The following is a 27863-nucleotide window of genomic DNA, read 5'->3' as shown; positions in this document are numbered from 1 at the left end:
GCAATCACCTCTTGATTCGAATAAAAAAGCTGACCAGCGAGGAAGAGTTTTAGTTTTGGGAAAAGATAGAGGGAGCCAGAGAAGAGTCAGAGGTAGCCAAATCTAAGGAATAGGGTGGATGTTCCAACAATTCATAGTACAGATCCCTTAATTTTCCCATTGCCAAAACACCTTTGTGGGCAGGTGCATTGTCCTGATGAAAGATGATTTTTCTTCTGCAAACCGGGTCTTTTCTCACGAATTTTTTCGTCTAGTCTGGTTGAAAGATTGGAATAATATTCCCCGGTTATTGTTTTACTCTTTTAAAGATATTTAATAAACAAAACGCCTTTATCATCCCAAAACACCGATCACATGACCTTTCCTGCTGATGGAGCCGACTTTGTCTTCTTTGGCGCTGAACAACCAGCTTCTATCCACTGTTTTGACTGCTGTTTAGAATTCTAGTGTGTAATGGTGAATCTAAGTCTCATCCATAGTAATAAATTGACGCACAAAGGCAGTTTTATTCTTGCTAAAACGCACTGTTAAGAGATTTTCATGCAAGTGCGTTTTTGATCTGCTGTAAGCAAGCGCGGCACCCATCTTGCACAAAGCTTTTCATTTGCAATTTCTTATGCAAAATATATCCTACATGTTCTTTTGAAATGTATATTGTCTCAGCAATTTCACGCACTTTGACTCGCCCGTCATCCAATACCATATCGTGCACTTGATCAATGATTTCTAGTGTTGTTACACTTTTTGGACGTCCTTCACATGGATCATCTTCAAGGCTGGTACGGTCACGTTTAAACTCGGCAGCCCATATCTCAATTGTCAAAAACGAAGGAGAAGAGTGCCCATAAACTTTTGTGAACTTCGAATGAATTTCTTTTGGCGTTAAGCCTCCGTAGCGCAATTGGAAGAACGACGGTACATTGCGCCCTTCGATTGGAATAGGCCTAAGTTCGATTCTCGTCGCGACGGGAGGAATCTTTATCTGGTCGATTTCAATCGATGGTGAGTTAGCCGATCTCATACGGAGGTAGCAGGGTTTTTTCTCCCGGAAACTCGGGTTTTTCATCCCGCATACATACAAATCGGCCCTTCAGAACACACGCAATTTACAGACAAAAATTACTAGTTGTGGTGGTGTTGGAGGTTGGCGGTAGATGGCGTTGATTCGTAGTAGAGGTAAGGTGTAGAGACAGTTGAAGATGTCCTCCCGCGATGAGTCTTCGGACTCCTTGGAGGTATCAGGAATAATAATAATAATAATAATAATAAATCTTCTTTTACAAAGAATTTTATAACCGCACGATACTCGATTTTATCCATTTCAAGGGATACAGACAACACTTTTGCTTCAGACAGCTGTATAAAACAAACTACTTGATAGAATGATTTGCAGTTTCACACGAATGCTTATGACAGATGTGCCAACTTAGAAAAAATAATCTTGCCGATAGTGTTGCCATCTATGGTCGAGGCCGAGAACTTTTCTGACCGCCCTCGTGTCAATGAAAATCACCTTGTTTAAATAATATGCATTCTGTCATATTACAGTCCTTCTATAAAGCAATTTTCTCTCCTTTATCTGTAATGGCAATTAACCTACTTGAGGAAACCGATGAGGTCATACATATACTGGAAGAAACATTGTAATTTAACTACAATAAAACGTTTCAATAGTCTAACATCTTTTGTAAACCTCGTCACGATTATGTGTTAATGACAATACCAAACAGTGGTAATACTGGCTTTTGTGTGAAATGTATGAACAATAGCGAACAAATTTCAGAACACACAATTTTAAGAAAAATTTTAATTTCGCAAGAAAATAAGTACAACGATTTTACCTAATATTTTATGTGCGCTCCTCTGTTTCTAATAAGTTCATTAAATCGCTTAGACATGGGCTCTAGCAACGTATAACACATTTTTCTTATTTCTGCATCTCGAAACCATACTTTTATAATGGATTGTATCAAGTTATACTTTGTATCACAATTTGATTTTCCGAATCTCTTTTTCACTATGGCCCACAAATTTTCTATTGAGTTAATCTCAGGTGAGTTACCTGGACACTGAAGCAATCGGATGTTGACTTTTGAGGAACTCTCACTTTTTTTGAAGTGTGACATGGAGCGTGATCCTGTTGGAAGATGAGTTCTTTTTCTTTCTGGATCTGTGAGACCACTCTTTTCTCCAATATTTTTATGTATTGGTCACTTTTCGCCACCGTAAACAGGCACACATAATCCTAGACCGTCACGTGTAAAACAATCCCAGAACATTTTTTTAGCTGGGTGTTTAGGAGCTTGTTGACGGTGGGCTGGAGACGTCTTCTCAACCGCTGATTTGCGAACATAGAGTACTCGCTCTCCTTGGAAAAGAAAAGGGCTCTCATCTGAGAATATGACCTTCTTCCACTTCTCAACTGTCCAATCTTTGTACACTTTTCCCCACTGGAGCTTCTTTTTCTGCATAGCCTTCGTCAACAGTTGTTTCTTTTTTGGTCTGTAGGCAGTCCTCCCTGTTTCCAACAATCTTCGACGGACTGTCATATCAGATACATTAATTCCACTAGTTGCCAAGTTTTCTATTTAAGTCTACATCAGACAATCTTGGATTAATTTTGATTTTCCTAACCCTAACTAGTAACTAGTAAGTGTAGTTTTTTGCTTTTCTGTCAGTAGAAAAGATACCTATCTCCCTAAACCTCTTTAAAAGCGCATTAATTACCCAACACAACACACTCACTGGCAATTTGTCTTTGAGTCATGGATGTGTGCTGACAAAACAGTACATATTTCTGAACGCCTTCTTAGAGATGTTTTCCTCTTATAGCTACACAAAATGAAAATGCTACGAATATCAACTTGTTTACATCATTAAAAACGCACAAGTCTGTTAATAAACATCGTGGAGACATTTTAAACACGCTGCACTCAACCAAAATAGTGAACCAAAGATTATTGTGAACGGAAACAAAAATCAAACCCAACACAAAAACTAAACAAAAATTCGACTTGTTCGGATTAATTTGCTCGCTAATGTATGAGACAAACGGCAGTTTTCCTTCTGAGTAGCAAAGTCTGTTTTTCCAGCTATTATGAGGGAAAGTATTCGACTGAAATGACTGTCCAATAAATTGACGAAATGAGTGAAAACCGAATTCGACCTGGTGTATATTCAGGTTGAATATGTAAATATGTAGCAGCTTAAATAGCTACATATTTAGTAATTAGAGGAAAACTTTAGGGATATGATTTTGCAGAACAACAAATTACTGATAACAGCGATTGTTAAATTTTAACACTCGATTATTAATATATTCACAGCTCGACGCTGTGAATATATTTGAATATTGGGTGAAACTATAAAGTAACGAGACTGACTGATTGATCAGTTTTTATGCGTAGTGAATACGGGAATATTCTTGGTAAAAATGTTCTGACATGCTTCGATTTGCACCAACAATAATCTTTTAATAGCATATCTGTTGCTGGTTAGAAGAGGGGAATGAAAATGTTAAAAATTATAAGTAACAGGAGGAATAAGCATTTTGATTTTTACAAAAATAAGAGTAAAAGACGAAGATGACGCCACCATACAAAGAGATTGTTTAACATACCAAAAGATTAATGAATCGACAGCAGAAAATTTGGTTCGCTCAGAAACGCTTGATTCTACACATAGTCGAAGAGTTAAATTTAGATTTTAAAAAATTGTAAGACTTGTTATCAGTGGTGAGCTATAAGAGGCTAACGCGAGCTCTGTTAAATTTTTCTCAAATTTGTGAGCGCCTTGCTCTTCTTGTTTGCTCTTTTATTTAAAAAAAAAACAAAAAAAAATTTTTTTGAAACATATTAAGCGACAAACTCATACGGTAACCTAACAAAAATTAGTCAATTCGGCAGTGTAGAATTATTTGGAATTATTGTTTCAACTTCTCTATAACGAATGCGCCCAAGTTTGAAAATAAAATAAGCGCATGTGCTATCTTTACCCTTCTCCCTTCTGGTAGCCAATTGTATGATAATAAAACCAGTAGCCAATCAAATGTTTTATAAAAGATTTCATTCTTATTATATTTTGATAGTTTAAAAATGTTTTTCTTATGTAAGATAAATTAACACAGTTGATTGTGTGCAAATATTTCATGTTTATATCATGAAATATTGGTTTAAAAATGATAGCCTTTAGAGGTTGATTGTCCTGTCATACGTTTTGATTGGAATTTGTACACAAGCTGTATTAATAAAGTTTTTGTGTGAAATGCGGCTTTATTATTATTATTATTTTTTTACTCGACGATGCGAGCATTTTGTTAAAATTTCCATAGTTCACCCCTGCTTGTTATGATAAAAAATTTGAACATAAATACAGGTCAACTTGTAGTGCGTTATCAGTGCTTTTTATGTACCACCACAACAACAACAACAAAATATCACCACTAACGTATGAGATTTGGCTCCTCATAACATCTATTTCAAAAACTGAATGGTCTTGAAAGAAAAAGACTTGATGGGACCGAGAACATTCAAAAGAAACTAATGTGGATTTTGACAATGGATCATTTACTTAGACTGTATCAACAAAAGCACCTTTGTCATTTCATTAATTTATAGTTGCGCCTTTGATATTGTATGTCAACAGCGCTTACCACTTCATTATAGGAAGTGATAGGCGCAGAATATGCATATTCTCACATTTGCCAAATATCAACTCATTGACTTTTATTTTTCAGGTGGAATCAAGCGCTCGTATAATCCAACTTTCTATCGATCTCCAGCTGCATATAACAGCCTTCTTGAAAACACTGTCCAGGTTTTACCAAACCATTACAATCAGCAATTATGTTCTACGTGGAAGTTGGAAACAAAACTAGTTAATTCAGTTAAAACATATATTAAGGTATTCACTGCTAATTATTATTTTTTATACTTTATTTATTATTAAAGTACTAATTAACATTTTCAACTTTTAAATGAAATTGAATCATACAAACCTTTACGTTGTTCGCAATTTCGAAGTGTATTAATAAGCACTTTCTCGCCAGAAAATTAGAATCCTCTACTCTGCATTCGAATGCTTTAAAATTAAATCCAGGAGAATTACTTGATATAGCACATCTCAAATAATCCCCTTGCATAATTTTTCTCTTCATAAATACAACTTACATAAGCGATAATCACGACGCTTCTAATTTTTTGAACAACTAGTGTATATGGCAATCCGGATGAACAGTTGATGTGCTCTTGAGATCATTAGTGTGGGCACCGAAATAAGTTCAAGAATGAAAAAACTAAAAGTATTTATGAATGATTCGTATTACACATTTATATAAAAATAATTAACATTATATAACTACTGAGCCAACTATCATTAAAAAAAAAAACACTGATTGAATCGGAATATCCTAACTGTGCAGATGTTTAGTCCAGATCTCTTCATACTGGATGTTCAACTATTATTGTAAAGAGTGAAATTACTGAACCTTGCAATCAGTGCCATGAACCAGATATTTTTCCTTTACTCGACAATGTAATGATAATGCCCTTTAGTTGCAAAGACCTGCCTTCTAATCCCGTCAAGGATGCTACGAACCTTCGTTAGCAAGTCACATATAGTAGTGGTAAGGTTTCCTCCGGAAACTCCGGTTTTTTTTAAATATCCATAAACAGGCAAACTGGCCAGAAAAATATATGCAATTAATAGATATAATATATGAGTGTCTCATCTCATAACGTTGCTTCTGTCGTCATTCAAAATAACTACTCTACGGAAAGAAACATTAATTATATGATTCTCCAAATTTTTGCGTTTAGCATAAAATAGTGATTATGATTTATAATTGAAGAATGTTTTCTTAATTTTATGTAGAGGTCATTTATTCAGAACTACTCCAAAAACTTTTTCCTCCTGTAATTTTGTATAAATTGTCTTTGATTTTGCTGTGCTCAGGGTCTCGCTCACTTCGTCTTAATTACGACACTGCTTGTAGTGATGCCAGAAGATAAAATAGCTCCACTGCGCAGTCTCATAGAATGTAATCTTGTGCACTTAGGATGGAGAATGTCCGAAAAGACTTTATTGCGTTCAGAGTGAAGTTGGGCGGAAGAGATTTGTGGTTTATCAATTATGCTTCACCTAACGATGAAATAATTTGTACGACTATCCAATATGTATCAACACGTAACAACTGCTATCCTTCTCAGCTCTTAACAAGGCTCTTTGAGGATGTGTAATGTGGACAACCTACCTCCTGCACAAAGCCCGCTGATTCAGGAATCGCAATTGATACAAAACTCTGGAAGCAAAAAGTATTTAAAACATATACTTCGTCCAACTCTATAAATGGAAGAATGCTTGCAGCATTTTGTCCGATATCAATATTAGTGATTGTATTAATTCTAATTAAACGATTAATAGCAACCTTACAACTAAAACCTGCTCTATAAGTTACCTTTTTTTAGTTTCATGTTTTGTATCGCTTAAAACAAGTATAGTAGAGTAAATGAATGATAATACTGAATTTTAAATTCGACGATTACATTTTTATATAAGTACAAACTATACGTTATACTGCTTTTAATATTTACGACAATTACTTTCTACTCAAGGATATACCAGTTACTGAAAATACTTCTTTAATTCTCCGTTCGGGATCAAAATTAACAACGTGTGTGACTACTGCTGTTACTCATGTCGGATTGTTTTATGACCTCCCCTGCACCTGCCAGTAGATCTACTGCACGGTTTGCTTTTCTTAGGCTGAAAATGCATGTTCTGTCTCTCTGTCTCTCTCTCACGCGCGCGCGCGCGCGCACGCACACACACACACACACACACACACACACACACACACACACACACACACACACACACACACACACACACACACACACACACACACACACACACACACACACACACACACACACACACACACACACACACAGAATACATTTGTATATTAAGGAGAATGTAAGATATACTAGGTAAACATGTTGGCGACCGAGTGTGCAGTGAAGTAGTTCTGTGGTAAAGCATATGCATCATACGGCAGAGCATTACTTAACAGTAAATGCAGTCTTAACAGAGAATAAAATCTCCGAAAAAAAAAATAAATAAATCATTTTAGTAAATAATTCTCTTTGTTTGTGGAACGAAGAAAATTATTCATCCTAAAAAGAGAAGGCCTCACCATTCATTATCACAATCACAATAATTATTGGCCTCGTTGGGTAAGTAGATAATGTCTTCCGCTCTTCAATCAACAAACTGTGGATTTGAATCCACTGTGGTATCGATGTTTTCCAAAAGCATTGGGTGGGTAGGTAGGCATGAGTGAATTATCTTTAAAAACGGAGGGCCCTACAAGTAATATATATAAAATGTATACGTGTGAATCTCACCCTTGAAGTACTGTACACTTTCGTACATTTCAGTATATCCTTTATATACACCTACACTCTGTGTCCAAAAAGAAACTGAACTTTTAGAAAATAGAAGAAACTATTGGCGCCACCTATTGTATATCTTTTAGTTATAAAACCTTTTTTGTTAGAAAGCGTCTACCTTCTTTAGTGTTGTGTCAACTGTTTATGACGTTTGATTCATTAGAAGCCGAGTTATAGTGCCAAGAGCGACAGTGTTTTGTCGAACGGTGGGAAGTCGGAAAATGAGTTTCAAACAGAGAGCTGCGATTGACTTTTGTGTTAAACTTGATAAAAGTTTAACACAAATTCCTCACGTCTTCGACGGGAATCGAACCTGGGTTGCGAAGCGCAAAGCTACTAGGCTAACCGCGCGGACCAAGCGGCAGTAAGCACGACCCTCAACAATATCCCAAAAACCGATATAAAAAAACTCATTTAACGAATTAATTGACCGTGCCAAACGCTGTATCGAAGCTGAGGGAGAGTATATTGATTGAAATAAATGATTTGAATAAATATAATTGGCCTGTATTTTATTTTCTATCAAAAGTTCGGTTTCTTTTTGAACAGAGGGTGTATGTCAATGTCTCGGACATTTAATAACAAATTTAATCGTCGTGTCATACCAGACGATGGACATCCTAATCAGATTTTTAAAAAGTACCAGAAGTCGATAGCATTTTTTAAATAACGAGCATAAATTTGTCACAGCTCTCGCAATATATAAAACTATCACATAATCAAAAGATGGCAGTTCTAATGTCAGTTGAAACTGCTGTACGCTGCAGCAGTGAGTAATTTTTGGTGTTTAAACTAATTATAGGTTCAAGAGTGGTTAATGAAACATTCTTTTTATAATTCTGCTTTTATTAGCAGAACGACCATTTTATTTTTACTAACTGGACCATTTTAACTGGTAAAATGAGTTAAAATAATAACGGCAGGTTCAAGAGTAGTAATTACTTGAACAACAATAATTTTATCTATTATTGTTATAATAATAAGCAATGATAATATTTCCTTATTATTATTATTATTATTATTATTATTATTATTATTATTATTGTTGTTGTTGTTGTTGTTGTTGTTATTATTATCATCAACATCTTTAGTTATCAAATTTTCATACAGTTTTAATGATTCATATATTATTCTTATGTTACCTTCATTTTATTACCTGTTCGGATGATTTGTTCTGTCACTGCAATATTTTGCGTTTGTCTACCATTAATTTCATCTCTTTGATGTTGACGTACATGTGATAAAGTATGAGAATGACAGAAGTGAATGTGTGCATGAAATAAATAGTGCAGAAATAGACACACCGAGATTGCTGAGTGATATACTAAAGAATGTGAGAGAAGATCAGGGACAAAAACAAGCATCAGTGGGAGTAAACGATGTCAAGTTAAGAAGAAGCAAAAAAGATGTTGTGCTGTATGGGGAATTCTATAATTAAGGGTGTGAAGGATGGTAGAGTAGTTAAAGCGTGTTATCCAGGGAGATTGAGATTAAGGATATAACTGGGGCTGTGAAATTGCAGAAAGATAAGAGTGAGTGAGAGAGATTATTGCAGTTATAGGGATGAATGATCTAGGTAACGAAAGATTTTCTGTAAGATAGGATTTGAAGGATTTAATGATAGCAATGACTGCAAAGAGTCAGAGTGGAAAGATCATGAGTGTGCTACCACGATTTCATAGTGATGAATTGAACAGAAGAGTAATTATAGTAAATGGAATGGTATCAAGATTGTGTAAAAGGTTTTGAAAAGAAATGAAACTGAATATTCATTCTATGAATGTCTGGGATGAGTTTAATAAAAGGATGGAGTATTTTAAGAGAGAGATGGTTTGCACTTAAATGGATTAGCAGCTTGGCATTTAGAACATTTATTGATAAAGGATAGAGTAAATGGTCAAAAACAGGGAAATGGGATGTGCTAGGGAGGCAGGTGATAGAGTCAGCTGTAAATAGTACTAAAGTCATTAATCGCTGTGAATTTGGGATTAATTGTTCGCAGAATATTAACAGTATACAGAGTGGGCTAATTCGCACACAGGGAGATTATGGGAGGAAGGGAGTATTGCAGTTTATGTATACCAATGCTCGAAGTATTAGGAATAAGTGTGAAGAATTTTTGTCATTACTTAGTACAACATGGCCAAAAATGATAGGAATTAGTGAGACTTGGTTAACTAATTTATTAATTAGTTAACCAAGTTATCTAAAGTTAACTAAAGTTATTGGGATTGAATGTAAGGGTACAGTATTTTCAGGCAGGACAGAGGTGACAGAATGGGGGAGGGGTTTTATTAATGATAGACGAAGCATTAAAGCCAAAAAAAGATAGAAGTACCTCACTGTGACAGGTATGTAGAGGGTAGTTCATTCGAGGCTGTTTGGTGTGAGACAAGGCGAAATATGTAATTGGCTGTTGCTATAATCCAAGGGGAATAAGGGAGAATGTAGATAGCATGCATTAGCAAATTAGCACAATGAGTGAAGGTCAAGTAATTATTATGGGGAATTTTAACTTTGGGGACATAGATTGGGGGAAGGAATGGTCACAAGGAACAAAGGAAATGGAGTTTATACAGTTGTTAAGAGATAATTACCTGAGACAGCATGTGATGGAAGGGACAAGAGATTATAGCGTGTTAGATCTGGTCATAACATCGGAGAACATATCAATAAGTAATTTAGTTACAATGTCTCCACTTGGGGAAAGCGATCATGTGGTCTTGACCTGGGAGATTGTAAGATGTGCTGAATATTCTATTAAGAATGGGTATATGTGGAATTACAAGGCTGGTGATTATGACAAGCTGAGAAGTAAGCTTTCAGGATGTACTATGGCATGAGAATTTCAAGGGGAGAGATCTTGATGGTGTGTGGGAGATTCTCAAGGAGTATTTGAAGAAAGCTGTATCAGACTGTATTCCCAGAGTCAGAAGGAGAAATCAAGTAGGAGTAAAATGGATGAATAATACTATTGAACAAGAGTTGCAGATAAAGAAAAGGTTGTGGAGGACGTATAAAGAAAAAGGTGATGAGCGTTCCAATGAGAAATACAAGGTACAGGCACAGAGAGTAACCTGTATGGTAAGGAAAGCCAAAGCTAATTATGAGAGGAAGCTAGCTGATGAATCCAAAAGAAACCCCTAAAGAGTTCTTTCGCTATGTGGCTAGTAAAAGGAAGAATATTCATGGAAAGATTACTTTAAAAAGTGTTGATGGCAGGGAAATTACAGAAGCTAATCAAATAGTTGAGTTGCTTAGTGATAATTTCGCAAAAGTGTACTATCTTCGTAGTGATAGTGCAGTGTCAAATGTGCCATTGACTGATGAGAGTCTAGAGATAGATGAAATTGAGGTGCTTAATATATTAAAGAACCTTAATGCTAATACTGCCGTTGGGTTTGATAGCATATCGGCCCATGTGTTACGAGAATGTGCAAGAGAATTAGCAACTCCTCTAACCAGGATGTTTAATTTAAGCCTCAGTTCTGGTAAAGTGCCAATAGAGTGGAAAGAGGGGAAAATATTTCCATTGCACAAGGGAGGCTCTAAGACTGAGGTTACAAATTATAGACCAATCAATATATCTGGAGTGGTGGTTAAGATTTTGGAGAAATTGGTAAAAATTAGAATTCGGGACTGGGTGGACAGCAATATGATACTTGTAAGGGGCAACATGGTTTTGTGAAGGGTAGGTCTTGCCAAAGTAATTTGCTTACTTTCTATAATAAAGTAACAGTGGCGTTGGATAAAGGAAATCCTTACTCAGTGATACTGCTCGAATTTGCAAAGGCTTTCGACAGGCTTCCACATGGAACTCTGTTACATAAATTCGAGCAAATGAGTATGGATCCGAAGATGGTGATTTGGATTAAAGGTTGGCTGGTGGACAGATATCAAAGAGTGGTTTACGGAGGAGCTGAGTCCAGAAAAAGCAAGTGACTAGTGGTGTACCTCAGGGCTCAGTGCTTGGTCCTCTATTGTTTAATTTGTACATCAATGATATTGTAAATATCTTGAATGGAAATATCCATTTGTTTGCTGATGATGCAAAATTGGAAGAGCGATAATCAATTCAAATGATGTAAATATCTTACAGGATGACTTAAATAGGCTGACGGTATGGACTAAGATAAATGGCTGTCAGTTCAACATGGCTAAGTGTAAGGTGAAGCATTTCGGGAGGATGACAACGCATGCTGTTTACTATATTAATGGAACTGAACTGCAAGAAGTTGATGAGACAAGAGACTTGGGAGTTATTGTGGACAGAGAACTTAAGTTTAAAGGGCATATTGCAAAGATTGCCAAAACATCACATCAAATTACATGGTTGTTGTGGAACACATTAAGACCAGTGCAGGAAATGAGAGAACGAGGGACCAACCCTGGAGATTGTGTAAGAGTGTGGTTAACAAGGGTGTTAGGACTAAATATTTTACTTGGAGGGTTGTGAATGGGTGGAATGCTTTGCCAGAGGTGGTTGTGAATGCTTCAACTGTGAATGAATTTAAGGACAGGTATGACAGGTATTGTGTAAATAATAGTCAGTGTGTCAATGTAGGGTCTCCCTCGATGAGTCTTTTGACTCCATGAAGACACCGTTAAAATAATAATAATAATAATTTTTTTTTATTGTTCTTTCAAAAATTTACATATGTACAATGATCATCTATTCAGTATATTATTTTACACGGTTCAGCACTTTGTGCTACATATAATGAAATTTAAATAGTAATGATGATAACAGTTTTTTTTTATATATATAACAATCATAATAATAATTTACAATTATATTGTTCAGAGTTACATAAGTTGTATAATATTACATGTTGTGGTTTACTATTTTTTTTTCAAGTTTGAAAAGGTGTGATTATACAACAGTATTTACCCATATGCAATCTAAATATTATGTTTTCTTATTCTCACAAACATACGGTGTAAACTCATGATTTACTTTTAAAATAATTTTTTTTTTTTTTACATTGGATACATTTGTTACAGTTAATATGTACATTACATACATTTGTTACAATTATTATATACATTACACACATTTGTTTACATATGATACATAACTTATATTTGTTTACATGTGATATTTACATTACGTACATTGGTTTACTTATAATACATACATTACATACACTGGTTTTCATGTGATATGTACATTACATGCATTTGGTTACATATGATACATCTTGGATGAGAACTAATTTTTTTTGTTTTTATCCTCGAAGCTTATATGTAAGCTTATCTGAGGATGACACCAGTTAGTTATTATGTATTGTTTTTTTTTTTTTTGCTGTGTTGGGATGCTACGAAATCTATGATTGAGAAATTCGCGCACACACGCACGCACACACGCACGCACGCACGCGCACACACACACACACACACACACACACACACACACACACACACACACACACACACACACACACACACACACACACACACACACACACACACACACACACACACACACACACACACACACACACACACACACACACACACACACAATAACTTGGAATGTATTGATGCGTCGCTGAACTGGAAGCCTGAGCGAATATATTGTGTTTCATTAAGTTTGTATGGTATTTTGGGTGCGTGTTTCTTGTTCGTAGTATGTCCTTAGAGCTCTTTTCAGGCTATTGTAGTCTGTAAGATTTCTGTATTCAAAAGGTAATTTGTTTATCATGTCTGGGATGTAGAAGTTTCGCGTGGCCTTTCCGTAGTGATTATTGTATTTATATGTGATATAATTAATAGTCTGAGGTCTAGTTATACAGTATGTATTTCTAACTGTCCTGTAGTTGGCATCGAAATAAGGTTTCAGCAAAGCTGCATAGTGACATAAATGTTTTGCTGTCAGTATTTTGTATTCTGCCATTGCAATGTTTGTAAGGTCGTGATTTTCCCTTTGTTCCCAAAAGATCAGTTTTGTCATTTTGTACTGTAGCGACATTAATCTATTTATTTTGTAGGGTGCACAGAAAGCATACGTTGTTATAGCGTATCTTAGTATATTTTGGCATAGTGCTTTGTATATTAGTGTTTTTAGGCGTGTGGGAACTATGTCTTTTAACCTGTAGAGTTTGCCACTTATTGTTCGGAATTTGTTGTGTAGATGGTTTATGTGGCTATTCCAGTTCATATCTGCATCGAAGTAAATTCCAAGGTATCGTATTGTTTCAACCTGAGTGATTGTAGTGGTTTTGCTGTTCTGTGTGTTTTTTATGTTGGAAAGTGGATGTTGGATGGTTATATATTTGTTATCAACTGGTCGAGTCAGTGGATTTCTGTAATGATAATAATAATGTAATGAAATAAAGTAATAATAATAATAATAATAATAATATCTTTTAAGTATTTTCGCTTCCAATTTCCAAATTTTAATGTTAATATATTTGCCCCTCGAACGTCACTTAGAAAATAATATTTGACCAACTCGCGACCTTCTGTGCCATCGCACTAATATAAACAATCGTCTGACGTTGACACCATAACAACACAAAGTTACAGCACTCTTAAACGAAACTATGCGATCCCTGCTGTTAGAGACGCTAAAGATATTCGAAGATAGCTTTGCCAGAGTAAGTTCATTTCTGTTGACTGTTTTTAATTATATCAACAGTATTGCATCAAATTTGAAAATAGAATTTATAAATTCTCTCTTTTTTACTTATATTTTCATTCAACTAGTTTTATTTTTAGTTTATTTCTTTTTTTAATGTATTCCAATGCAACATCGATACTGCATTCCGTTATGTCTGTAGTCATAACAACTTATAAGTAAATATCGCAGAACTCTTTTTATTCTATCTCAACACATATTATTCGGAATTGCAGTATGCTTAAGGAATTCTCTTTATAATTTCACAGTAACAAATTAAGTCTCTTGCACAAATCCTATCGCAATTTTTTACTCATTACTTTCTGTTTCAAATCTCCGCATTCCACAAAAGGAAACAAGTTTAACATACAAATAAAAGGATAATAGGACGTGTAAGCCTCCAATGTACAGTACATCAAAGCGCTATTATGTATACGTTTAAATATTGGTGTAAGTTATTTTGTAATTTCTCAATTTCGAAACTTAAGAAGTCAGGAAAATAAATAAAGGAATATATTTTGAAATAAGCCTGATTTTATGATTAAACATTTTTTTATTGCACACAATTCAAGTATAATATTTGTTTATAGTTATTTGAACAATTACAATGAATCTTATTTGCACATTCTACGAGCATGTTTATTGAACGTGTATACTTGAATAAAACATACGTTAGTCATATTTAAAATTAAGATCATTTCAATGCAAATATAATGTATTGATACTTTCAAAGTATAAATTAAGAAGTTCAATACAATTAACTTAAAAAAAATTTCTCTACCTCAACTACAGTGGCGCAGTTGACAAGACTATGAGATAATTATTTTTCGCATAGAAAGATATGCAATTTTTTTTTTTTTTTTTTTTTTTAAATACGGTTGCTTTCCATTTTAGATTTTAGAACCCAGTATTTTAAGCATTTGTAGAATATTTAATCCGTCCCCTCTGGCAGGAGTCGAACACTCTTGAAGTTCTTTTTTAAATGAATTTATTTAATTTAGTGCATTTGAGATCAAGGTTTATCGTTTGACAAATAAGCCACCGATTTCATAAACTAGAAAAGAACACAGAAATACTGGAACACTGTTTTATAACTGAAACCTCCTTACTTCAGATTTCCATGTTGTGTAGGCTGACCATATTTCCTTGAGACAAAAACGGGACATTGGGATGGGGGTTATGTAATATTCTGTATTCATGAAAAAGTAAAACGTTAAAAAACAAGTTTTATTACATAAACATATTAAGCTGACCATTATTCTTCAGCGACAGAACCCATACAAAAATTTAGGTAGACGTAAAGGGGGACTGTATCTCACCACGATCGTACTATGAATATGACAATTGACATTTATTCTTTAAGGGTGAAGCAAAATGCTTTTCATATTCCCCGCTATCTGTTGTGGTTACAGTGAGGGTAAAATTTACGAGCAGTTTGCTCGCCCTGAATGGGCATGGAGATTATGTATCGCTATAGGAGGCTAATATAGTTTTTGGTCTTCTATATTTGAATATGTCCGTTGGCTCGTATGCTGCAGCTTGTTGAACCAAATCGTTGGAATGTGTGGACGTCTTTAGAAAAAATTTGGAAGCTAAGGACTGTAGATAAGAGAGAATATAGGGAATATTTGTGTCTCTGTGGACCATGAATATTTCTTTGATGAAGTGATCTTACTCAGCAAATTTCTGTCTTTCAACACCTTATCATAAAACTTCTCAAACTCCATCACATAATTTTGTCTTACAACTGACATAGTCCTCATTGTCTCAACACTTAATCTAGATTTCTCCTTTGACCACATACTGTTCATAACAGAAAATATTCTCTCAACAGGTGCTGTACTTCCTGGAAGACAAAGGATTAACTCTACAACATTACAAAAGTCTTGAAAGTCTAAGCGTTTTTCGCTCATTTCAGAAAAAAAATCTGTACCCATCTATCAGATACAGGAATGTTTTCTTTATTCCATGTATCCAACTGCCTCACAATTAGAGATTTTATGAGGGTCAACTGATCCACAAACGATTATAGGTTATGAATAATAATTTATGATTGACCAATATTAATATATATTTATTGTTTTTATTAAAAACTGGAAAAAAACTGACATTTTTATTAAAGCGATGATACGGCAGGGAAATATGAAAAAAAAAACGGTACTGTCCCGTTCAAAACGGTACGTATGGTCAGCCTAATGTTGTGCAACTGTGCTGCTTCAAATTATTATCTAAAACTTTAAATTTTATCGATACCACCCTATGAAAGGCTCAAAAACCCCTAGCACAACAGTAATATGAATGCCAGTCTTATATTCAATACCTTGAACCTGAACAGTCTGGACTTGCAGAACATGCCATCATCACTAGACATGGAGTTCATTGGAACAAGATAAGAGTCCTTCAAAAAAAAAAGTTGGTTCCTCATGGAACGGCTTTCTTCATGTGAAACTTTACTTCACTCTCCTAACTTAAACAGATCCGATGGTTTACGTCTGTCCCCTTTATGGGAGATAGTACTTTATAAATCAGCTAATATTTCCTAACTTTTTATTATATATATATAATATATTTTTTTTTAAATTAGTAAATTTATTGACCTTTTTAGTTATCTTACATTCGCTACTTAGGTGGCGCTTTTTGGAATTGTCAGTTATTGTTCATTTTTAGCTTAAAATGTACTGAAGATGCCTATGACACGCAAGCGAAAATTATACTATTAAATAATCTTTTTACGCGAGTTTTTCAGTTTTAATTTTGTATTTATATGTCTGCTCACGGTATTCCCTTATTAAAACATGTGAAGCAATCTAGAATATAAATTTGATCTTGTTCAGAGATCTAGGTATTATAAAGAATAAGAGGAAAGAGGGGTAAGAGCTTTCTTGCGAGAAATAAGACGATGTCTTGGTGGTATTAAAATTCACAAGTTATCCAGCTCCAGTGAAGAATAATAGGGAGATAAAATTACAGTTTTGTCGAATGAAGAAAAGAAATTGTGTACTGTCCTTACTAAAGCATGGATAGGGTTTCAGGGCAGTGAGAAGATAATTTATGTACAGAGGAAAGACTGTGGATGAAAGTGAAGAACCATTGGGTACTCCATCATGTTGAGGATATCGGAGGAGTGTAAGCCATCAACAACAACGGGGAGAAAGCTGGCGATACAATTGTGAAGGATAGAAGGCAAACCATAGTTAGCTGAAAAGACTTCATTGCCAGAACTTAATTGTCCTAGAAATGTCAAGAGCAACCACGTGTTTCTCCAAAACCATCCATGGCTCCAAAAGTATTTGGTGATTATTAGGAAATCGTATCAAGAGTGGCGAAATTCGTACCGCTGGTCACTAATTAACTGGTGACCTCCAGGTAGTGAAGAATATGGCTGTTGATAACTTTATCTATGATTTTTAAGAAGACAGACTAGTTGGACGGTATTTTTTTTGCCTGACTTTCCCCATGGGCAAGATGTATCGCGTGCTATGTAACGAGCCATTTGTTTGTAGCCAGTATAAATTGGAGGAATATGATGCTCCCAAGTCAATGCAACTAACCCCGGGTGACATGGCTGCGAGAAGGGAACAGATGGAGTTGTGATAGGATGCCATGTTGCAGGCCTATCTTTTCTGCAAATTGTTGAAAAATTGGGCCATTCCAGGTCAACAATCAGTGATACCATGCTGAGATGGAAAGATGGAAGCGAAGGGACGGGAGCAATGTCCCCTCTAATTTTTTGCTGTGAGTGTGCGCAGAAATTTGCGTGTGTGCAAAATTTAACTTCTTTTGAAAAGCGTGTGCGCAACCATACGAGTCACCATACTGATTATTTAAGCAAAAAAGTTAAAAGATTTTAATTCACTCTTTACCTTCTGGTGTCAATGGGATGTCAGCCAGGTCACCCCCAACTCCCCACCGTGTTTCCACACACGGCAGTAGCCTCCCCAGCAAACAGTCGGAAATCACGATTCACAAGCCTTGGGCAGGACTCGATCTGGGGACTTCGCGCATGCGAGGCCAACACGATACCGACTGTACTAGATAGGATTCTAAGTGTGTGTATTATTACCATCACCAAATAGGTTGTGTAACATTAATCACAGAGCTAACATAAATATCTTATATGTATTTAATATTGATCTGATTAGAAATAAGAAATAAAGTAAAATAAAAAAATAACATTAGTGACTGATTGCCTTTAATTAATTTTTTTAACTTTGCAAATAACTCTAAACATACATAATAAAATATTCCCATTACTAATTCTCACCTTGTTAAACATTCATAATAAGTACGTTACTAATTTTCATATTGTTTAGTTCTAGCTTCTATCTCTTTATTTTTTCTCTCTTCTGTCTTTGGCATTCACCCACTCTTTATACACACTATCTAAATTAATTGAATTTCCATATAATTGGTAACTTTTCACTCTCATTAGCATATCCAAATTACATTCTCCAAAACGGTTTCTAAGTTGGTTTTTTATTTGATTCATTAGACTAAAATCTCGCTCACAGTCTGCACTAGATGCAAGGAAGGTTCCTCCAATATCCATCAACTTTGCCAAATCACAAAACTGCTCGTTTTGAAGAGCAAATACAACCATTTGTGTAAAATTTGATAGCATTTTGCATTTAATTTTTTCTTGTTTAGAAAATTTGAAATCATTAAACTGACTAATTATTTCTGTAGTATCATCCAGAAAATCATGATATTTAAGACAAAGGGCATTAACATGTTCACTACCAAATGAGAGAAATCACAATGTGAAATAGAGGAGATATCAAACACTGACCATTCTTGTATCTCATTCTCAGGGAATCTGTCCTCTAAATGTGCACATAAACAATTTATAAAATTTAACAGGGGCCTAGTATCTACTGGTTCAGTCTCTTCTTGTTTAAGTAAAGCATTTACTCTGTCACTCCAGCAAGCTTCACCTTCTAAATACTGATTCCTGATTTTGTTAATCTTCCCTCTGGCAAAATGATGACTGTCTAGTGGTGCAAGGTTACTCCTTTGTAAGATTTTGCACAGGGAAGCCATCACTTCAAAAACATCACTTAAAACATTAACAGCTATTTTGAATTTCACGTTAGTTAATTTATTGTGACAATAATTAACCACGCAGTACTCCTGGATCATTTGATTTGTCTTTTTCAAAATATGTGATCAGTCCCTCATAGTTTCTTATTATTGCCTGTAATACAAAATGTCTGGATAGCCACCGCAATTCATTGAATGGTCTGAGGGCAATAGTTTCATTTTCAGACGCCTCGACAATTTCTTTAAATTCATGTCTTTTCACTGTGGAACGAGAAAAGAGTGTATACACTGTTCTCATTAATGTATCAATATCTCTGATTAGTTTAATTTCCTTCCACGTATCACAGATCCCCAGATCCTTACGGTGAACTACACAGTGTTGCTGGACAAGATGTGGAACTTCTAATTTAAGTTTTGCAGCGACACCATTAACTTTGCCCAGCATCACTACGGCTCCATCAGAGGTAAACATCACCATTTTTTGGAGATCAAGTTTCTTTTCTTGATCAAACTGTTTAATAGCTAACACAATGGAGGAGGCATCAATGCCTGCAACTGAATTATTCCGTCAAAATATGTTTTATATTCATTACAATCTTTAGGTCTAAACTTAAAATATAGAATGAGATTATTTGTTAATAGTTATATCAATGCTTTCATCAATGGTTAAGGTGTGGAAATTTGCAGATGCAATTTGCTCAAACATGCCATTTTCAACAATTAAATTGATTATTTCTAGAAATTCAAACGCATAATTTTTGCTTCGCCAGCTGTCTGGGAGTTGAACATACTTTTCCATATGTTCATTAATATGGTGAACTGAAAGTAAAGAGTTATTCATCTTAATAACTAATAAGACACTGTCAATAAGAACTTTAATCTGCTCTGGGTTTGATCGTTTTCTCTCTCGGTCATCTGAACTTTCACGTAGCATATGCAGTACTCCTGTAGCTGGCAATGAACAATTTTGTTGCCTAAGTTTGTGTACACCATCCAGATGTATTTTACTTGTCAAATGGCGTTTCAAAAAGTCCAACTTCCAATTGACATCAAACTTCTTCCCATTAGCAAAATCCCCAGCAACCTTTGCATCACGACAATAAATACAAACAACACCATTTGTAGCATCATACATAAATATTTCATGCAGCCTAATATTTATCCTCATGAGCTTTTGGCGTAGCAGTTTTCACTATTTCATCCAGCCATTCACTTTTAAAGCAGCTAGCAGTTCGTTTTCACTTCACACCTTTTGCTTCCTTTGAATTTGACATGGTGCATCAGTTTTTTGCAATTTTGTTATTTGAAGAATGTTTTTTATTATTTTTATAAATTTACAAATGTACACTATTCACTGAATAACTTGGCAAGGCAAAAGCTGAACCAACACTAAACATTGCCGAGGGCAACACAAGAGCTAAAAGATATGCCTAGAGGCTAGATTTAATTAACTTGGTTGTGTCTCGATGCGTGTACACGAATGTTATTATTTAGTCTATTTTACAATTCCTTTTAAAAATTAGAGAATTTTGAAACGCTACAATATTTTTAATTGTACTCTAACTTAAGTTTTTAAAAGTATTTAATTATTACTATGATAACAAGCCAAAAAGGCTATTTTACCGGCGACATAAGTTAAGTTTAAGAGAGATGGTAAATCCCGTATTATTCTACAGCCGGGTACGAAACTCGGATCGAAATCCTAGAGTTTCATGCCGAAAAAACTATCGGCGAGCCCAAGTGTGAGTAATCACTTGGGGAGTACGACACCAGGGCAACTCGGAGCAAAGGTGGAGCAAGCTCCGTCGCTATCCTTATGAGATAATATTAAGGATAGTGACGGGAGCTTGCTCCATCTTTGCTCCGAGTTGCCCTGGTGTTGTACTACCCAAGTGATTACTTACACTTGGGCTCGCCGATAGTTTTTTAGGCATGAAACTCTAGGATTTCGATCCGAGTTTCGTACCCGGCTGTAGAATAATACGGGATTTACCATCTCCCTTAAACTTAGTATTTAATTATTTTTATTAAAATTATGAAACCATTGTTTTAATTCGTCATGATCTTGAACTAATTTGATCAGCCAATCACGTTTGGGAATTTTCCATGAGTCAGGCTTGAGATGTAAACAAACCGAGCGCCGTTCTATATGCTACTTAAAAATTACACATTTAAGCCACACCCCTTTCACTTTGGCATCAAATCGCTAGCCTCAAATAGGGTTACTGTTAATAATTTATAAGTTTCGTGCAACTTCGAGAATGTAATAAAAAAAATGCGAGGTTATAGGCTTGAGTATTGCCGAGTTACCGTATTTTTTAAAGAATTTATAGGTAAATGTTTAGATGGAACTTCTTTAATTAATAAATTTTAATTTCATCTTGAAAATCTAGTGTGCACATATTTTTTGCTTTGTGCGCTAGTTGTAAAACATGTGCGCGCGAGCACATGCGCACAGCTTAGAGGGAACATTGGACGGGAGTCAACTGTAAGTACTAACCTCAGTGACGACCAGGTGCTACGATGAATAATATGTAAAAATTGCCATTCGTCGACCGACATATTAATACGGAGTTCCAGGCATCGACTGGAACACAAATCTGCACAAAGACATTCAGAACCGAGGCTCACAACATGGGTTTCCATGGTAGGACTGCAATATGCAAGCCCCACATTATCCGAACCAACATGCCGCGTCATCTTCAGTGAGACATGGAAGCTCGGAAATCTGTTATGGAGTGACAAAACATGCTAAACCTTTTGCCGAGCAGATGGACGAGTGTGGCGGATGGCTGTTGAACGTCTCTTACCAGAGTGCTTAATCTCAGCTCTGACAATCGGAGGTGGTGGTGGTGTAAGATACGGTTCTGTTTTTCTTGGTTTGGCCTCAGACCTCTATTTGTGGTGCCACGAACATTAAACTCCAAGAGGTTTCTGGACAATGCAATGTTTCCTACTTTGTTCTGAGGAACTGACCATTGTCTCTTTCAGTAAGACAATGCACCATGTCATAAGGTTGCTGCTGTAATTGCGTGGTTCGTGGACATGAACGTCACCGCACTTGGTGGGCTTTCACAGAGCCCTGATCTCAACCCTATTTAACATCTGTTGGATGAACTGGAAGGTCGAATGAGGTCAAGGACGCCAGCCCCACAACAGTCTAGAACAGTGGTGGCGAACCTTTTTATGTGTGTGTGCCAAAAATTTACAAATAGTTGCTGACGTGCCGTTGCGTGTGCCAAAAATTTACCAATTGATTTGCTGACGTGCCAAGCAGATTTTAATAGGGGGAAATTAATCTAATTTAATTTATTTATTTATAATATTTTATAAATAATTATTTATAAATAATATTTTATTTAATTTATAATATTTATTTATGTATAAATTTATAATGTTATTCAGTGTAAAATTGATTATGGTATTATTAAATTGATTTTCATTATATTGGTTTGAAAAAAAAAAAATAGTAGTGAGAAAAATATTTAAGCATTGTAACTCACCATCTAAGTTAGCTGAGCAAGGGAAGCAGCAGAAGGATGTCAACTTGTCTGCGAAACGCTTATCATATTTACTCGAAAATAACTCGCCCTCGCGTATAACTGGCACCCCTGATTTTATTTTACGGGAAAAAAAAGACATTAAAAGGTGTTGCATTGGTACACGAAAAATATTTAAACATATTCACGTCGAGGCGATAATAACTCGCTCCCCGCGGTTAACAACACGCCCTCCCCATTATACTGCAGATGCAAGAAAAACAAGTAGTTTTATTGGAGTTCTAAAGGGAAACAGAGGCTTTTGCAGTCTGTGTAATATATTTTTCCACAAATAGTGCAATTAGAGACAGCGGGAATATAAACGGCGCTAACTAACGAATCATATGTCCCCTCTCACAGAAACTACCTTGTATAGACTCAAGCAAATCCATATGTTGTACTGAAACACAGTATCTAACTAAAAACTCTTGTCCAATTTTTGAATTACATGAAATAAGTGTTTGTTTTATTGCATTTGAAATTCTCCTTGTCATTATGATAGATCACAAAGGCTAACTTCAAATAAAATTCTACCACGAATTGAAACGTGCCATATAATGAGTATGTGGGTTCGCCTGCCAGCTCAAAAGCAAACAAGCATCAATAAAATTCAACCAAAGGTTGAAACTTTGGGTGAGTTCAGTTCAGCGACAAAGAGAAGTTCCGTCAGAATGATAAACGACACCCCTGTGTTAAAACTAAGAAATATATAGTGAATGTTGTTATGACACATGGTATGGAATTCGAATGAAGAGAATTAGCATTTCAACTCAACAATTGTAAGTTGCCTTTGTCTTTGCTGCACCAATCATATGCACATCATAGCTGCTCTCTGGTGTAAAACAAAATTTAACTTGTACGTATTTTAACAATTAAAAAAAATGTTGAATAATTTATAAGCTTATAAAAGGATGTCACCTGTAAATCATTGACGTGCCAGCAAAATTCTCGGTCCACCCCCTGGCATGCGTGCCATAGGTTCGCCGTCTATGGTCTAGGACCTCATTACATGGCTACAGGAAGAATAGTCTAAAATTCCTATTGATTGCCATCTTATGCTTGTGGAAAGTATGTCCTACAGGATTGCCGAAGTCATCGCAGCGAAAGGAGATCCTGCATCTTATGGTGGGCATCATGGCTGTTTGTTCCTCACACTATGGTGTCGGTTGACTTCTTTCCAAGCAGTGTAGGATATAGAGTAGGTGCCAGTCGAGCAGGAAAGACTGAAATGACAATATGTGATATAGGATAAGTATTGCTCGTGGAGCACAAGTTTTTATCACAACAGGAGGGATACGCTTAAGTTCGGAATCCGAATCAACTTTTTGTTCTTTCATTCCGTCTATCTCTGTCCCCTGAAACAGCCTTCTTCATGTAGTGTTCCCCTAAGGACCACAACATCCACTTCTTCAAGAAAAACATTAATATATATATATATTCTCTCTTATCCCTTCCTCACGTTCTTAATCACCCCCCTCCCCACACACACATTCTAACATTATGCTAACATTCTTAGCTTGTGCAATACTTTTAAATCTCAGTCCGAAAAAAAAAAAAAAAAAATTGACTGTTGATTGTCAGAAAAGCTCATCCCTGAGAGAACACTAGGGTAAAGGGACGGGAAGTGCAGGAATGGACCCCAAATATGAAAAATTTGGATAGGTATGCATATATTGCTTGCACACAGCACTAATGTACTGTAAGGTTTGCCAATTTTTCGTGTATGTGTGTGGATTAATATAAAGCTATACTATTTAACCATCCAACCGGCCATGACGTGTATATCCGTCCAGGTTACCATGGATGAAGTGCATATTAAAATTGTAATACCATTGATAATACATTGAAATATATGATGGATACGAAGTGTAGAGGAGTGGTGTATTTTATCCATACTGACGGCGACGTGGTGAAGCCCTCTATTATTCATTTATTTATTTATTTTTAACTCAGCAGGCAGCCAGTTAATCTAACCGTCGTGAAAGATTCTTGCTTTGTGCTAGTTAAAAGGGGATTCCTGTTTTATTTAAAAATAAATAATTAACATTTATTTTTATGTTTTGTATCCATATGTCGATTTTGTTAAATTTTTCGAGTTCTCCTACTTGTCCGCGACAAAGATCAACTAACTATGAAATCGAGTGAAAAAAAAAAAAAAGTCTGATTTCAATCATGTGAACCAACAGACCCAATAGAATGAATCATATGTTAATATGGTATTTGCCTGCACTCACGAGCCAGACTGCTATTCAACGAAATTATTATTATTATTATTATTAACATTCTCGCTGTTAAAGTGGTTAATTTTTCCTTACTAGGAAAGGCCTGCTTTATTACAGTGTTTCCCAAAGTGTGATAAAGCATATCCCTGTGGTCCTGGGAGGTACGCCAAAGGTATTCTGGGTACATGGCACTGTTTATATTTTTGTCGCCAGATTGTCAATAACTAAAAAATCAAATCTAACCACTGCCCTTCGTTAGGGCCGTGTCTGGTCTACGACGTGGTCGTTCCAACTGTGAAATGTTTAAATTTATTTTTTATTTATTTTTTAATGGAAATAATTCGAACCAGGGGCCAGAACTCTCCTCTAAATTTCGGAATCATTACCATCTTAAAATGCAATGTTACTAAAATTTTAAAAGACGTATGCAGGTACTGAAAGTTTGGTTTCCCAAACTTTCAGTACCTTGTATCCAAGTGCCAGGTCTCGAGGATTTCAACGACGTACCTTTCCCAGTGCAAGTGATGCGTGACAGCCAATCAGCTACCGAAACGTTGAAGGTTATTTCAAATTACGTTAGCTTATTTATCAAATGGAAAAAAAAACAAAACAAAAAAAAAAAAAAAAAAAAAAAAAAAACTAACCTACCAATGAATTTTAAGTATTTATAAAAAGAAAAGAGCCATACTAAACAGACAAAGTATTTCAATATTTAAAAATGAGCACGTGCCTGAGGTGAATTAACTTCTTGTGAGATATGCTAAAGAAACTTTATACTGTATAAGATATGGAGATGTTTATATATCGTCATCATAACGTTATCTTAAAAGTCATCATTGATCTTTCCTAAGTACAAACTGACTGTTTTAACATAGCGGAAAAGTGAAACAGCCAAAGTCCAAAGTCGAAATCTGAGTAATCGCTGAGATTTTTTCCCCCATTTTTTTAAACGACGAAACTGCTATAAATAACTTCATATCCTATGCACTTTATTAGTGATCAATTTACTCTTTATATTAGTTTTAAGGAGATTGTATCACTGTCCGATATATTTAATTGGTAAGTATTATTTTCTTATTATCACAAAGCGTTTAAACTTTTTAATATGGCCATACATTTCAAATAATTATGCACTGTTAATTGAGCATATATATGTTTCTCTCTTTCTTTTTCTTTTTCTTTTTTTTTTTTTTTAGCTGGCTTTTGTATTTACTTATAACAGTAGTATATTAAAAGTTTTAAATGTTATGTGAATAACAAAAAAAAAAAAAAAAAGACTATCGATTTCATTCTAACGTATGTTGTTGTTTTTTCGCAGACGAATTTATGCTAACGCAAAGTTTAATTTTAGTCATACCAAAAGGCTTCTTTAGCATATATCAAGGTAAGCTTCCGTTAAAACTAATCGATCTGCTGTGCAAAAGCATTGCATACTGTGCCCTTGATGCCCCTCCTTGGCGCTAGTTTGTGATCGTTTATCTCATCTCATCCCACCCACACGCACACCACATCGGTGGATAGGTATTTTGAATAACTGCACGAGAAAATTGATTTCTGACTTTCCAGTTCAAATAACCTTGGGAAACAAATGTTTGTCGCCTAGGATTATTACGCCAAAGCCTGAGACGATTTAATATTCTGTTAATGGCATGCGTTCTCGGCTAGTCGGTTTATTTATTTGTTTTTTTCTTTGCAGCACAAATTGATCTGGTTTCAAGCGAATACCTTTTTCTTCTAGAAAGTCCTTATGTAGGATCACTGCCGACTACTCTACTTAGCGGGGGGGGGGGAGAAAACCGGGGAAGCTTAATGGGGAGGAACAAAAACTAAACAAGAATCAAAATTACAGAGAAAACAAAACCAAGACAAAAATATGTAAAATGGCAATGATCATTGCGTTTCATCGTATAAAGATGAACTTTATTGCTGCTCTTTCAGTTTAGTTGTGGGCTCTCAATTTAAATATAAATTTCAAATTTGGCTTCTATCATCCAATGCGACCCAAGCTTTTTTTATTATAATTGACTGTGTCAATAAGAAAATAAAATTTCGAAACTTAGGGAGAGGGGAAAAAAATGGTGTGTTCCTTCCTCAAATATTTTGTGGTCCATCGTGTTTCTGTTGAATGTTTTAGAAATATTTTGTTTATTTCATGACAAATTTTCTTTCATATGAACTTATTAAATCTGGTATTTAACTGAAACTTCATGTTCCGAGAAAACAACAAAAAAATCATAACTACGTATAGCAGAAAGAAAGGAAAAAATCTACGTAATATCATTACATAAATTTAGTACGTCAAAAATTTCGCATGCTGGCTATGGTAATTTATGTCGTCTTTTGGGCCCAAAATAGGGGGAATCAGGGATAGCTGGTCCAAACCATCAGTGATATTAAACAGCATTCATTGAAAATAGTAGTGCAACTGCTGTCATTTCGTGGTCCCTAATCTTAATGCAAGCGCCTCCGTAGCTCAGTCGGTATTGATGAAGCCCTTTGATCGGAAAGACCTGCGTTCGATTCCCGTCCAAGACGTGAGGAACCTTTATCTGGTCTCTTTCGACTAAAAGTGAGTTAGCCAGTCTCATACCGAGGTAGGAGTTTTTTTATTTTTTCACCCGAAAACTCGGGTTTTCGTCCCCCAATATAAATAAACCGTTATCGCTTTTTATTCCCCACAGGAAGTACGTGAGGCTATTTTAGTCCTAACCTTTTTGGAGAGGAGACTGAGGGGGAAGTCATTCTTCACCCGTAGCCAATCAGAGATATCCAGTCCAAACTCTCAACGATATTAAACGGCATCCGGTGAAGAGAGTTGGGTAGACACCTGCCGCCATTTAATAATAATAATGAACCTTTTTTTTTGAAAAAAGGAGCAATATACCACACTGTGTATAAGCTGACATATGCCATCGTTTTAGCAATAAGACAGCTAATATTCAAATCTCAATGATAACGGCTTTGTTCCTTCATTCCTCTGCTACACTGGTGT

General features: G+C 35.5%; 1 protein-coding gene across 2 annotated transcripts in view; it reads left to right on the top strand.

The window, feature by feature from the left end:
• LOC150096731 (uncharacterized) overlaps positions 1-27863 on the top strand; it is a 114606-nt gene that overhangs the window by 17462 nt on the left and 69281 nt on the right. For both annotated transcript variants that reach the window (XM_090407859.1, XM_090407858.1), the window contains exon 5: positions 4736-4902. In XM_090407859.1, the coding sequence (XP_090263985.1) occupies positions 4736-4902 (167 nt within the window). The remainder of the gene's footprint in view (positions 1-4735; positions 4903-27863) is intronic.

The sequence above is a fragment of the Typopeltis vanoorti genome, chromosome 18, assembly GCF_054136105.1.
Source record: "Typopeltis vanoorti isolate ZY-2024b chromosome 18, IOZ_Tvanoo_1.0, whole genome shotgun sequence".
NCBI classification, from domain to species: Eukaryota; Metazoa; Arthropoda; class Arachnida; order Uropygi; family Thelyphonidae; genus Typopeltis; species Typopeltis vanoorti.
This window is presented reverse-complemented; position numbering and strand designations above follow the sequence as displayed.